The sequence below is a fragment of the Grus americana genome, chromosome 5 (assembly GCF_028858705.1).
Source record: "Grus americana isolate bGruAme1 chromosome 5, bGruAme1.mat, whole genome shotgun sequence".
NCBI lineage: Eukaryota > Metazoa > Chordata > Aves > Gruiformes > Gruidae > Grus > Grus americana.
The window spans coordinates 29,130,151-29,143,751 of record NC_072856.1 but is presented as its reverse complement, the minus strand read 5'-3'; the positions used below and the strand labels follow the sequence as shown (position 1 = coordinate 29,143,751).

The window sequence follows — 13,601 nt, the reverse complement described above, 5'->3', positions numbered from 1 at the left end:
ACCTGTTATGTTCTCTAAGATATTTTAATTCCATAAAGTTCTCAAGTAGAAGTATAAGTTCATGAGTCTCCTGTTCCATATTCCCATGCAGCGCATAGGGAATTTCACCTCTGTGTTTTTATGTGATGTCCTGGATTACACTTGCCACCTGGCACTAACTCCCTTCCAAATCTGTAGCAGTATTTCTTTTTCAGCGTTTCCTGTCACAAGGAAATTACCTGTCACAAGGAAATACACGCTCTTCGTCTCCATACCATCCAGATGATATCGATCAAAGTTATATAAACTTTAGAAGGAAAAACTTCATCATTCTTACCCCATCTCCTGAAGACATCAGCTTGCAGCTGTTCTATTCTGTTCTCCAGTTCTTTCTTGCCTTGCTATTGCCATACTTGATGATAGGGCCCTAGGACTGAGCAGGCTGCTTTTTTTTTTCAGAACCATTAAGGATCCAACCTCCCTGCTTTAATAACAGTGCCAGAAAATACTGAGAAGTTATTTTCAGAAGCTTTGAGATGAAAACAAAACTCTGTTGTTGATTCCATCTCATACAGAACGTTTTGTTGTTGGACTGGATGAAGAGAAGAGATTGGCCAATGCTGGATCCAGGTCCATAGTAACATCTGTTCTCTCTTTTTTTTCCAGGGCACTAGGACATGGTGCATTTGGTGAGGTTTACGAGGGAACTGTGGTAGGCATTGCAGGGGATCCCAACCCTCTTCAAGTGGCTATCAAGGTCAGTACTTACAAATTTCTTATACAACAATAATTACCCAGAAGAGCCATATTATCTTATTACTATTCCAGTTGGAGATTCATGTTCATCACATGCATAATGACATATGCATGTGAGCGATGCAGACTTCCACACGTTGCTGCATCTGGGAATTGTAAACTTTGATTTTTAAGCTGTATGGCACTTGCAGCAGGTTGAAAGCAAAGCATCTGTCTTGTTTGCTGCATGCCTAATGGTTGTAAGTTTTGATCTAACTAGGAGGAGACTCTAAAAAGGGCAATCTCTTCTGTGGGCTCCTTTCCCGTGCTCAGGAGAGACAGAACCAGTGCCCTCAGATGTGAGGTTGTGTGCATTAGTCACCTGGAGACTGCATAATACTATTAGGTAAAATAAAATAACAAATTCTCTATCAACGTAAATAAATATAGCTTCCTTGAAATCAACACAGAACCATCCGTTCACCCCAGCAGAGAAGCAGAGAATTTGCCACAATGGCTTTTCTGCCCCAATGATTTATAGATATGAGTAGCCAAGAAAAAAAAAGAAACAAGGGCGGGGGAGGGAATAGCAACAAATGGACATTTTGGGGGCACTGCAGACAAGAAGAGGATTTCTAAATCTTGTATAAAAAGAAAGCCATGGCAAATATCAGTATGAAGTGTTTATGTGACAGCAAACAGTAAATATTTATAGTAATGCACATATGTAATTACTTCTGCATTTCAGTGGTTTTGAGTGCTTTCTTCTAAGTTTTTCACAGGACATTACCTTATTTCAAAACTTGTATTGTTTCTCAGTTTTACATTTCCTTTATACAGAGAGTAGTGTTTGTCTACCATATGTGAAACTTTCAGGTAGTCTTAGTATTGCACAGTGTTAAATATGCTTCTATGAAAATATATTGTGATATCACGCTAATTTCCACATCATTATGGCAAGAGATAACAGGCTGGTTTTCTGTGAAATTACTGCTGTTGCCTCAGGATTTGTCAGTTACTCAGCCCTGAGGCTAAGGATGCTCATAGCCTGCTTTTGTTCTTTTATAAGCTTGTGACTCAGAGAACCAAATCTACTTCTATGAGTTCAGCCCAAAACGGAGATTTCATTAATAAAAAGAAGTTCTCTTGTTATTTGTCCCATCTTTCAAAACCCTCTTTAAAAAAAAAAAAATAGTGAAAGGTTCATGTATTCTGGCATTTTGTTATGAACTTCCCTGTGCCGCTGAACGAGTAATGTGCATGAAAACCCAGAACAGGCATGAGCAAGTCATTGTAAGGGCCCAACCCAGTTTCACTGTCCAGACTAGAAGCAGCACCATGGCACAGTGGCAAACAGAAGTAGATTGCCATGTTGTTCCGTTGTGATAATCCAGTGAGGGTGTCACCAGTTTTGCAAGTCTCAGCAACGATGGCTACTTGTTAGGGCCCTGTCTGCCCACTTGTTCACGCAGTTCCCTGTAAAGTGAACAGCCTGAAAATCACCAAAAGGCTGCTCTTCTCCCCGGCTGGAAACTGGTAGAGTATCCATGGGGCTCAAGCTGTGGCCGTGCTCACCTGGGAGCGTATCGGTCCTGATCTGACTTTGCCGAAGAAGCAGGTGCAGACCGTGAATAAATCAAAAAATGTATTTGCAACATACTCCACATATTGTTTGCGGGTATTCCGCCAATTTAATAGATCATCTGCACTGTCCTGTGTGAAGCAATCGCTTATCTGAGATAGCAAAATGCAACCCTGTCTTCTGTAGCCCACACTGCTGATGACAAGAACTGTTTCCATGCCAGCCTCACCACACTGAGCAGTAAACGTCCCACCTCTCTGTGTGCAGTTTGGCAGCAGGCACCACACACAGCTGTGGCCAAACCATCCCATAATGTTAAAACAGTGGGCACAGTAGCAGGCGCTGCTTCTGCTGCTGCCTGCGCCCTCAATTCATGTTTGTCAGTGGCAGATGCTGTCCAAATCTGCTGGCAGGAGAGAAAGCTGTAAGGCCATGCGACACAATTATTTAAAGCATGTGGCTCTGTGTGTCATGACATGGAAGCGTGTGTTGCAATGTGGACGTATAGAAAAGGGAGCATAAATTAACACCTATCATTTTAAAGTGCTTACTAGATCTGTAATTCCCCACCTAATGCTTTTCTTGATGTGCACCTGAAGCTATTTTGCTTCAGAACACTGCATATAGTTAAATCAACACAAAAAAAATCTCCAGGTAGGTCACCCGTTTCCTGTTCTAACTTTAAGTACCAAATGGGTCGTGTGCAGTCCAATAAACTGGGCACTGAAAAGACAAGCAGGTTTCCAAAGTAATTCAGATGTTACATGCTCATTCTTTTTTTTCTTTTTCCTTTGGTGGTCACCTAAATATTCTCAGTTCTTTGGTGGGATGGTCCTTACTGTTTTTACCTCTCAACAGACCCTGCCTGAAGTCTGCTCTGAGCAGGATGAGATGGATTTCCTGATGGAAGCATTGATTATCAGGTATAGTTTAAGGGGTTTATACTGATGGTGGGCAGGGGAAAAAAAAGAGCAATGCAGTTAATAAAAATCATTGATCCACTTGCTTGGGTGCAGAAAAGAAATCCAGCCTTATTTTTCACCAGATGGCATTTTGGTAGCACATGAGTTACTGGTTTCAGCTACTTGTTCATCTCAAACAAGGTAACTGAGGTTCTTTTGTTGCACATCTGTTGTGGTTTAACGCCAGTAGGCAGCTCAACCCCACGCAGCAGTGGGATGGGGAAGAGAATCGGAAGGGCAAGAAAACTCATGGGTTGAGATAAATACAGTGTAATAGGTAAAGCAAAAGCTATGTGCTCAAGCAAAGCAACGTAAAGAATTCATTCACCACTTCCCATCGGCAGGCAGGTGTTCAGCCATTTCCGGGAAAGCAGGGCTCCGTCACACCTAATGGTTACTTGGGAAGACAAATGCCAAACTCTGAATGACACACACGTACCCCCGCCCTTCCTCCTTCTTCCCCCAGCTTTTATTGCTGAGCATGATGTCGTATAGTATGGAATATCCCCTTAGTCAGTTGGGGTCAGCTGTCCCAGCTGTGTCCCCTCCCAAATTTTTTTGCACCCCCAGCCTACTCACTGGCAGAGAGGTGTGAAAAGCCTTAACACTGTGTAAGCACTGATTAGCAATAGCTAAAATATCAATGTGTTATCAATACTGTTTTGCTCACAAATCCAAAACATAACACCACATGAGCTACTGTGAAGAAAATGAACTCTATCCCACCCAAAACCAGTACAACATCTTGACAAAAATTTCTGCTGGTTGGATCTGCTGGTCACGTTCGGAGGAGTAAAAAGGCACATTTTTGTACAAACGTGTTCCGCGTTTGAAATGTTTTCCTTTTCAAAGAATCCCATTGCCCTTTTACTAAGTATAAGTCATGTCCCAAAGACCTTGCTAAAACAAATTTTCAATGATGAAACAGAAAGCAGTAGGAAAGCTAAAGATTAGAGCCACCAGTGCAGTGACTCAGAAGTTCAGCCTCTATAAGATCAGCACCAAGGTGGTACAACACAGGCTGTGTGCCAGGGAGGTAAGTTTTTAGGCTTGGATGCTAGGGTTTAAACAATATTATCTCTTGCAAATAAAAGTAACAGTTTTTATAAGAGCAGGTTTGGCAGCTGAACAAGGAGAAAGTGTGAAAAGCTTTTCCCATTGTGGCTTCAGTCAGTAGCTGAGAGGATGTGCAGCCTTTTTGCTTTTCCTACCTGTAGAACTGTTTGCCACAAGTAAGTGCTTTTTGCAATGATGGCCCTGGACTTTTACACTTTCTTTGCACAAATATAGCTGAGTGACACACTCTGAAACCTCTGCAGGGATAAGGTAGTGAATACAGCTCTGTGAGGGTAGCTTGCTCAGGTGGAACACAGCCCTTCTCACAGTGTGGCCCCTTCTCTTAGATCTGTTCTGGCTTTTGATGTCTTTGCAAGCTCGACAGAACCTTCATAACATCTCACCTGCATGACCTTCTGACAGTGAACTAAGAGATGTATAAAACCGGCCTGGAAAAGATCACAGACATCCATTCCTATTTACCATCTGTACTTTAAGTATTCCAGTGTTGGAAATTACTTCATTAACCCAAATCCATAACCTTAAAACAATAGTATAGTCAAGGGTGACTTTATAATAATAGTATAGTCAGGGTTGATTGTAAGTGATCAGATTGTATGCATTTTTAATTTGTGCAACATGAAATTCCTCTTCTCGTTGTTGGCTCAGCTCATACCTAGATGCTGGTTTTCTGCTATTAAAGCATGAATCTCATGACACGTGCCACTTCCTGAAGTCTGCAAGATCTTTGGCAGCTGAACAGGAGGTAACACTGATGTATGCTTTTTTAAAGAGCAATTTCAATCGATTACAGAGTGCTTTGATTCACTTAGTAGCACATGACTTTCTCTTCCCAACTTCCTTTCCATTTTTAGTTCCTGTATTATCCAGGTAATCACTATCCAAGGGAAGATGCCGCTTTCTAATGAGTGAGCCTTCCTGAGCTTCTTGACAATGTCAGCAGAAAGCCATCACATAAGCAGCTGCTGCAGTAGGTATTAGCTGAGTCCCTCTTTGGCAGACTAGATACTGAACTGAGTCCACCAAACTAGACAGCAGTATATTTAAAACAACCAATGCTGAATTAAAATCCTCACTGGTCAGGACTTTTTCACAAATGCCAATAATATTCGCATATTTGAAGTGCTTATCTTTCTCTTCCCTCTCATGTCACCTCATCTTTCAGTCAGTGTGTCCATTAAATTCTCTCTTCACAGACAGAAGGCTCTGCTTTACTTTCAGCTTTTCATACCTTCTGTTGAAAGCCGTTCATGTCCATAGCCAGGCATAACCCTGATCTTGGGGCTGTCATAACCAGAGAGGCATTTTGATATGGCTGAGGTAGGAATTTGTTTGGTGACTTGCACTGCATCGGGATTTGCTTCAATCCAGGTTGTCAAAGCTCAAGGCACAGTGAGTATGACGGATGTTGGCCAGGTACTAATGCTGTCTTTCTCTTCCATGTTGCTGTGATTTTGGCTTTCAGTAAGTTCAATCACCAAAATATCGTGCAGTGCATCGGTGTTAGCCTACAGACGCTGCCTCGCTTCATTCTGCTTGAGCTCATGGCCGGAGGAGATATGAAGAGCTTTCTTCGGCAGAATCGACCCAGGGTGGTGAGATAACTTCCCTGCTAGGCTTGTGGTTGATCTTAGTACAACTGGGTTTATTATTTTTATCAAGTGGATAAAAGCACTGAAAGGCGGTGTATGTGTTCCAGCTCCTACAAACTTCTGGATACATATGTCTGTTTGCTTGACGTAAGCAGATGTCAGTGAGAAAAAATGGAAGCAATGCCTGAACTCCAGTTTATTAGTAACTGAAGAGGAAAGAGTAAAATCCTGTCCTGCCATTCCGGAGTTCTCTGTCAATTGGACTACAAATTAAGGGGCTTGCTTTCCTCAATGTCTGCCTTGTTTTCTGTGCACTGTGATGGTGTGTGAGGAGCTGAAGTTATAACACTGATATGCAGTAATGGAAATTTGTAGTACCAGGTCCTCAGCAGGTGTGCATCAGCACCATATGGAGAGCACAAATTTATGCTAGTTGAAGAGCTGAGCCTGCATATAGCACTGTGACAGGGATTTAAATCAATGCAAATGAAATTATCAAGTCAAATATTTTTGTTTAAACAAAAAACACCTTCATAAAAAGCTGTCATGAGGGTTTTTGCAAATTACCTCTGATTTCTAATACTATATTGATGCCAACCAAGTACAGTGAATATTTGGAATTAATTAGTTTCAATGTTCTTATAATAAATAGCTAATTCCAGATATGTGTTGTTGCTTCTTAACAGCGTGATCCTGGGCACCTCTCTTAAATAAGTATCTATCTCTGCTTGAGTGGAAACTTAAAAAAAAAAAAAAGAAGAGTTAGGCCTGATTCTACATTATTTCTTGTTGTATTGAGGTGCCTTCCTTTGCTGGCTGCCTACAGGGGCAGGAGGAGGCTGGCTGGTGCCTCACAATGCAGTCGCACAGCTCCTCCTCCACACACACATACACTCCAAATAGTTACAACAAAATAGCTCCATGTGTGTATACTCCTATGCTGGTATTAACATGTTGTTAAAAGATTGAGCATTATCTCTTCCTCATACAGGACTAAATATACTCATTAAATACACTTACAGTGGTATAGCAGCACCCAGATGGAAGAGTTTGTATGTCTTTATTTTTGGCATTTATAGTGGAAGTGGTACAATTTCTGTGAATAGATAAAGTCTGTGGGCAGCAGAGAATAATAAATACTCCTGTTTGAATATTATGCATAGTTGTAATGTAAAGAACAGTTATTTTTTGAATGTCACGTGAAAACAAACCTGCTGCTATGTTAGCTAGTATGATAGCAGATAGCAAATACAATAGCTGACGTCCCCTTAGTACTCAAAAACGTGTCCCTGTATACCTTTTCCGAAAACAGAACTAGCCCCAGCATTAATGTATTTCACAAGTTTCCCTGGCTGCAGAGAAAATGCTTTTCCATCACAGTCTTCTGACTGAGGGATCCCAGAGCAGAGATAAGGTCTGGAAGTCTGTGGTTCTATTGCTCCTCCTTGCTCTTCATTCCCTCTCCAGAAATGCCTACTTTATAACGATAATCATTCTCCCTGGCAGATGTCCAAGAGCTTTGTACAATAATTTGCCTAGCCAATAAAAATAGCGCTCAATGGCTGTAGCGTATGTTATGTGGTTTAAGCATGAGAAATTGCAGCGATAACAGCATCCGGAAACAAAAGCAGCCTTAAAAAGAACAATTTATTTGATATCTCTTGGGCTTTTGATCAGCAGTGTAGTAATCTCTCCCCACCCTTCCCGAGAGCAATACAGAAGTTTCTGGAGAAACACCAAGGAAATTTCCCTATGGGGAAATAAACGATGGGATGAAAATAAGCAGGGCTCCTGGAGAGTCTTCTTTATTGTTCTCAGCTGGGAAGTGCAGATAGTGAAGGCCTAGTACTGGTCCCGGAGTGCTGTGGTAAAGCATCATTTTTTTGCATACTGCTCCCAAGCGTAATCTCTGTCCTTCCACCAGAACAGATAAGTTGATGAATGCTGACTGCTGGTGCAGAAATGTGCACTCGTGCATCTTTGCTCTCTCTCTGAGCTCATGTGCTAATTTCTGTTGTTAATTTATTAACTCACTCTTTAAAAGTGAGTGGGTTTTTCTCTCTCCCATATCACCTTTTAAACCTACTTGTCTTTTGATTTCACAAAGTCCAACACCAGTAGGGAACAGTTCTCTCCCACCCCCCTTACTAGGCTATTCAGGCCAGGCCATAACTGTTGCCAGTTTGCATTCATGCATTGTGCTTATAAGTGAAATCTTCTCAAAGTTTTTTGCCTTAAATAAGAGTTTACTCATTTTCCAACTCTTTAGTTTGATCTGCTTGTGTTCCTCTTTGCTCCTGACTCGTTTAACCCTTCCCCCACCCTGTACATTTGTCTCTCCCTTTCCCTTCTTCTGGCCCTCTCTGATTATCCCCTGCCTGAACTACGTTCCTCTGCTCCACTATTCTTCCCTTACCATTTTCTGTGTGTCCTTTTCCAGAATCAGCCATCCACGCTAACAATGCAGGACCTGCTGAACATAGCTAGGGATATTGCCTGCGGCTGTAAATATCTGGAAGAGAATCATTTCATCCACAGGTGAGGAGAAACAGTCCCTTTTGATGTATCCCTAGGAGCGTGAAGCTCACGCAGTTTCTATTTGCAGTGGATTAGACAGCATTAATCCCCGGGAGGGAAACGGAGATTTCCTCTACCGATACAGGCCTGTGCTTACATGTCCAGGTTGGTCCCGCTGTTTTTTGGTAGGAGTTAGGCTCTGCACTGCTCTTTGCACTGCTGGGGAAAAAGGAAACTGCTGTTCGCAGTGAACAGTTTCAAGTGTTAATTTTCAGGTGCCTACAGTGTAGACGCATTTGAGATTAGCCCCGTACTCCACTAGATGGTAGTGTCACTCCGTATTAGCTTGTAAGACACTAGGGTGGTATTTCTCTCTTCTGATATCCCTACCTTGACTCAATGTTTTCCCTATCCCATCAGCACAGGACAGCCCATGATATTTGGGCCATTGACTAGAGGAGGGTAGAACAGGGATAATAGGAGGAAAACCCACAGTTCTGAGGCTTCCTTCCCAGCTCAGCAGCTGACTTGCTCTGTGGTCTTGGGGGGCCCATATTTGTCTGTTCACACCTCTTTTTCCTCTTTTGTAGAGCAAGAAAATGTCGATATGGCAGGCTTCAAATAAGAACATAATATTATAGAAGAGGTAAAGGTTATTATAGGTAGCCTTTTAAAATTCCCAGTGGGATATTGGACTCCTTTGCTTCTGATTAAGAGCTGTTTCAGCTCATAATGTTCCCAGGCATAGCGTGCAACTGAATTCCTTCCTGAGTATGAACTCCATGCTGAGTTCAGCCCTTGTGTGTAAAGGAGAGGAGAGGCCTGCACACAAAAGGGTCACACAGGCTCTAACTAAACCGACGTGCAGCCTGGAGTTATGCAAGTAGACAACTGATTCACCCACACGCGCAAGCACGTGTACGTACGCATGACATTGCGCAGAACAAAGAGGCAGAGCCAGGCAAGAGTGGGTAGAGACCGGAGAAACTGAGGGGAACAAGTGGCAAGCAACAATCAGAGCAAAAAGCTGTGAGACTGAGATATGGGATATGTTATGGCTTTATTATTAGAGCATCTGAGAGTTTTCAGTCTCCTTTATATTGGAACAATAAATAAATTCCTTTGAAAAAGGGATTTGAGCTTTCTGTCATTAAAAAAGTGCAGTAAGAGTGTGCAACAAGTTTTGGCTCTTGGATTTCTTAATAATATATGAGGTGATCAGTATTCTAATTGGAAACTTCAGAGCTAATCGCTACAGCATTATTTTTAAAAAATCCTTACTGTAATAGTAATATCCTTCATCCACCTCCACCTACCCTGAGCTATTGAATTTATGATAAGGACCAATTTTTCTTGTACTGCAAGAAGTCCAATAGAAACTCAACAGAAATTTTCTCCACAAGTGTTTTATAAAACCAATTTTCATTTCTCCTGTCAGGTGGATGTTCCCTGGTTTTCTTATCATATGTCACTGAGCCCAGCAGTCATCACATAAAGCTTCTAACATTTATGACAACACATGGACAGGCCAGCTGTTATTGCTCAAGACCAATCTCCATTTCAGGAGAGAAATGGAAGAAACTAGTGCTTGACTCTTTTAACAGCAGCATATCACTTTCTTAAAAAAACCTCTCTGGGTCAGTTTTTGTACTGTTAGATCTTTAGTATAAGCAACCTGGGAATGGAATCATTTTATTTTAGCCAACAATTCAGGAAATTGGTATAGAAGGAATTTTGTTCAGGTTCTGTATTTGTATTTGTTAGTGATGTCAGTATTACTTAGAGTTAATAGGGAAGGGAAGAAGGTTATCATTACAGATAACAGGCATCCTAAGGGCAAAGGTAGTGTAGTGGGGTTGTGGAAATGCCACTAAGGGCAGGATTTGTCATCTAGGAGTCACAGCTGATGGTGGAAGAGAAAGTTTGACTTCCAAATCCTGAGGGATTTTTCAAGGCTGGCAGTGGGAAGAAACAGACGAGTTGTTCAGGGAGCTCATTTTTCTTGGCAGTCAACAGGACCCCCACAGTGCTATGATTTTTAATGAGTTCCTTTTCAGAATGCGTATTTAAAGCGAACACAAATCCTTCAGTCTTGGCCACCGCAGTCATCACAGCCATTTGTCACAAGCTAAACCTGCACCCAGCAAACGGCTGCTTCCATCTGTAGCTTTGCTTGGTTCCACAGGAGATATCCAGAAGCAGCAAAGCAACAGTTTAACGAATCTGGTCTTACATTGACTTTTCAGGCATTTTACTAAGACTACTCAATAGCATTACATCTGTAACTGATGGAGACACTGCTGAGATGCCACTCTTTAAAAAAAAGTAGAGCAAGAAAGAAATCTGTCATAATGTGGTTGAAGCAAAAGAGGTTGGATCTGTCCCTGGTCTGGCATTGACTCTGTTTTCTGCCTTAGTGAAAGCTGATGGGAGTGGGGAATGCTTGGAAAACACTGGGTAGAAAATATAATGTAAATGCAGTTTAACAGTTGTGGTTAATAAAAAAGATAAGGTAGCTGGCATTATTTCTTATTTTTAATAAGGCTCTTTTCATCATTTATGTAACAATGACTCAACTAAGACCTGCAGGATTGGGTCTAATGTTCTTTCTTTATTTCTTTAGCTACTTAAGAGTTTAGAATTAGAAATATTTTTTTTTTTTTAAAGAGATATAGCTGCAAGGAATTGCCTTTTGACCTGCACTGGCACAGGACGAATAGCCAAGATTGGTGACTTTGGGATGGCCAGGGATATTTACAGGTAAGTGAAAGGCCATTTCAGTCCTTTGAATAACTTGCTAATCTTTTTTGAATGGTTTGAACTGTCTCATGGAATCTGAAGCAGTGGAACCATCCATTATGTGTCTGAATTTGATTACCAGTTAACTAACTGGAGTTAACAGACTGTAAATTAACACATCTATGCCTACTTCAGCAGTGTTTATTCCAGACTGGGCCCCAGGGAGCGCTGCAAACACATGTGGACACTAAACCAAGCATAGGCAAATTTATTAGCTATTTTATCATAAGTAATCTTAAAAAAAAAACAAACCCATCCTAATTCTCAGTTTCTGGCATCAAGAAGACTTGCTGCATCAACACCCCGTGCAAAGCATCAGCAAAGATGATGTCATCTGTGCACCTTCAACATCCTCAGTTTTCATCCCAGTTGCAAAGAGGGTATAAAATACTGCTTGAATGCGTTATTTGTGTTGATGACTTTTTTCTCACTTGGCCCCCATTGCCGCATGCAATCCCCAGCTGCTGTTGCTGTGGTGATAAGATCTTTTATATATCTGAGCCCTTTCAGACTGTGCGATATTCCCCATGCATTTTATGTTTCCCAGAGCAAGTTACTACCGCAAGGGAGGAAGAGCCATGCTTCCTGTCAAGTGGATGCCACCAGAAGCTTTTCTAGAGGGCATTTTCACCTCCAAAACTGATACCTGGTAACAAATGTCTTTTAATCACTTCTGCTACTCAGTGATAAGGGTCAAGAAATGTGCTACTCAAGAAAAAAATGTCTGGTCAGCAGGAACCTTAAAAAAATGTCAGAATTTTCGAGAAAAATATAAGTCTTCCCTCTGCAGTCAGTAAAAGCATGGCTAAAGAATTCCAAATAAGAATTAAAAAAATCTAATGTAAATGGAGATAATATTTGCTATACATAAATGCAGAGTATCATATAAAGGCAATAAAGAAGTGAAAAGAGAAAGAAGTTTAGATTCCAAAGTAGTCTGTTAAAAATCCAAATACTATCAGAATCTTCCTCAACCCTCAGTATCTACCCCTCAGTTTCTGTCAGTGACAAGGCCTGCTTATATGGCTTGTAAATTACTCTCTCTGTACACTTTTGTATGATTTTTTTCTGTTGTATATAAAATGACAGCAGATTTAATCAGAAGTCCTTGATGGTTGCTGAGGAAACAATATTTATATACTGATCCTTCATGTAATTTGATCGTTCTTTAAAATAAGCACCCCCTCAACAGTAGCACATTCATGCACAGGTGCTGAGGAATGGAAGCTTTCCAGTTGCTTAAGAACGCCTCTCTCCCTGTACAGTAGAGTCTTCAATATACTGTACGGAGACATTTCCTTAAATGCCACACTGACCCAGTTTCCTGAAGTTGTTAGTGATGCCGGAAGACAAGGGATTGCTTATCAGCGCTTAACTGTGAGCAGCCAGCACTAAGTATTTTGAAGGAAAATGCTACAGTTCCTGTAGGCTATTATAAGTAACATGCGTGTACTGGAAATTTCTTCTACCTTTGCAGCAAATAGTGACTTTTAAAATTCTGACACTGCTGAAGTCATAGAATCACAGAATCATAGAATGGTTTGGGTTGGAAGGGACCTTAAAGATCATCTAGTTCCAACCCCCCTGCCATGGGCAGGGACACCCTCCACTAGAGCAGGTTGCCCAGAGCCCCATCCAACCTGGCCTTGAGCACTTCCAGGGAGGGGGCATCCACAACCTCTCTGGGCAACCTGTTCCAGTGCCTCACCACCCTCACAGTAAAGAATTTCTTCCTATTAGCTAATCTAAATCTCCCCTCCTTCAACTTAAGGCCATCACCCCTTGTTCTATTGCTACATGCCCTTGTAACCAGTCCCTCTCCAGCTTTCCTGTAGGACCCCTTTCAGGTACTGGAAGGCTGCTAGAAGGTTTCCCCGGAGCCTTCTCTTCTCCAGGCTGAACAACCCCAACTCTCTCAGCCTGTCCTCATAGGAGAGGTGCTCCAGCCCTCTGATCACCTTCGTGGCCCTCCTTTGGACTCGCTCCAACAGGTCCATGTCCTTCTTATCCTGGAGCCCCCAGAGCTGGATGCAGTACTCCAGGTGGGGTCTCACGAGAGCAGAGTAGAGGGGCAGAATCACCTCCCTTGGTTCTTTTGATGCAGCCCAGGATACGGTTGGCTTTCTGGGCTGTGAGTGCACATTGCTGGCTCATGTTGAGCTTCTCATCCACCAACACCCCCAAGCCCTTCTCCTCAGGGCTGCTCTCAATCCATTCTCTGCCCACCCTGTAGTTGGGCTTGGGATTGCCCTGACCCATGTGCAGGACCTTGCATTTGGCCTTGTTGAACTTTATGAGATTTGCATGGGCCCACCTCTCCAGCCTGTCAAGGGCCCTCTGGATAGCATCCCTTCCCTC

General features: G+C 42.1%; 1 protein-coding gene across 2 annotated transcripts in view; it reads left to right on the top strand.

Moving 5' to 3' along the window:
• Positions 1 to 13,601, top strand: part of LTK (leukocyte receptor tyrosine kinase) — a 108,360-nt gene that overhangs the window by 85,169 nt on the left and 9,590 nt on the right. For both annotated transcript variants that reach the window (XM_054828571.1, XM_054828572.1), the window contains 6 exons: positions 646 to 736; positions 3,155 to 3,219; positions 5,801 to 5,930; positions 8,368 to 8,465; positions 11,112 to 11,204; positions 11,791 to 11,892. In XM_054828571.1, the coding sequence (XP_054684546.1) occupies positions 646 to 736; positions 3,155 to 3,219; positions 5,801 to 5,930; positions 8,368 to 8,465; positions 11,112 to 11,204; positions 11,791 to 11,892 (579 nt within the window). The remainder of the gene's footprint in view (positions 1 to 645; positions 737 to 3,154; positions 3,220 to 5,800; positions 5,931 to 8,367; positions 8,466 to 11,111; positions 11,205 to 11,790; positions 11,893 to 13,601) is intronic.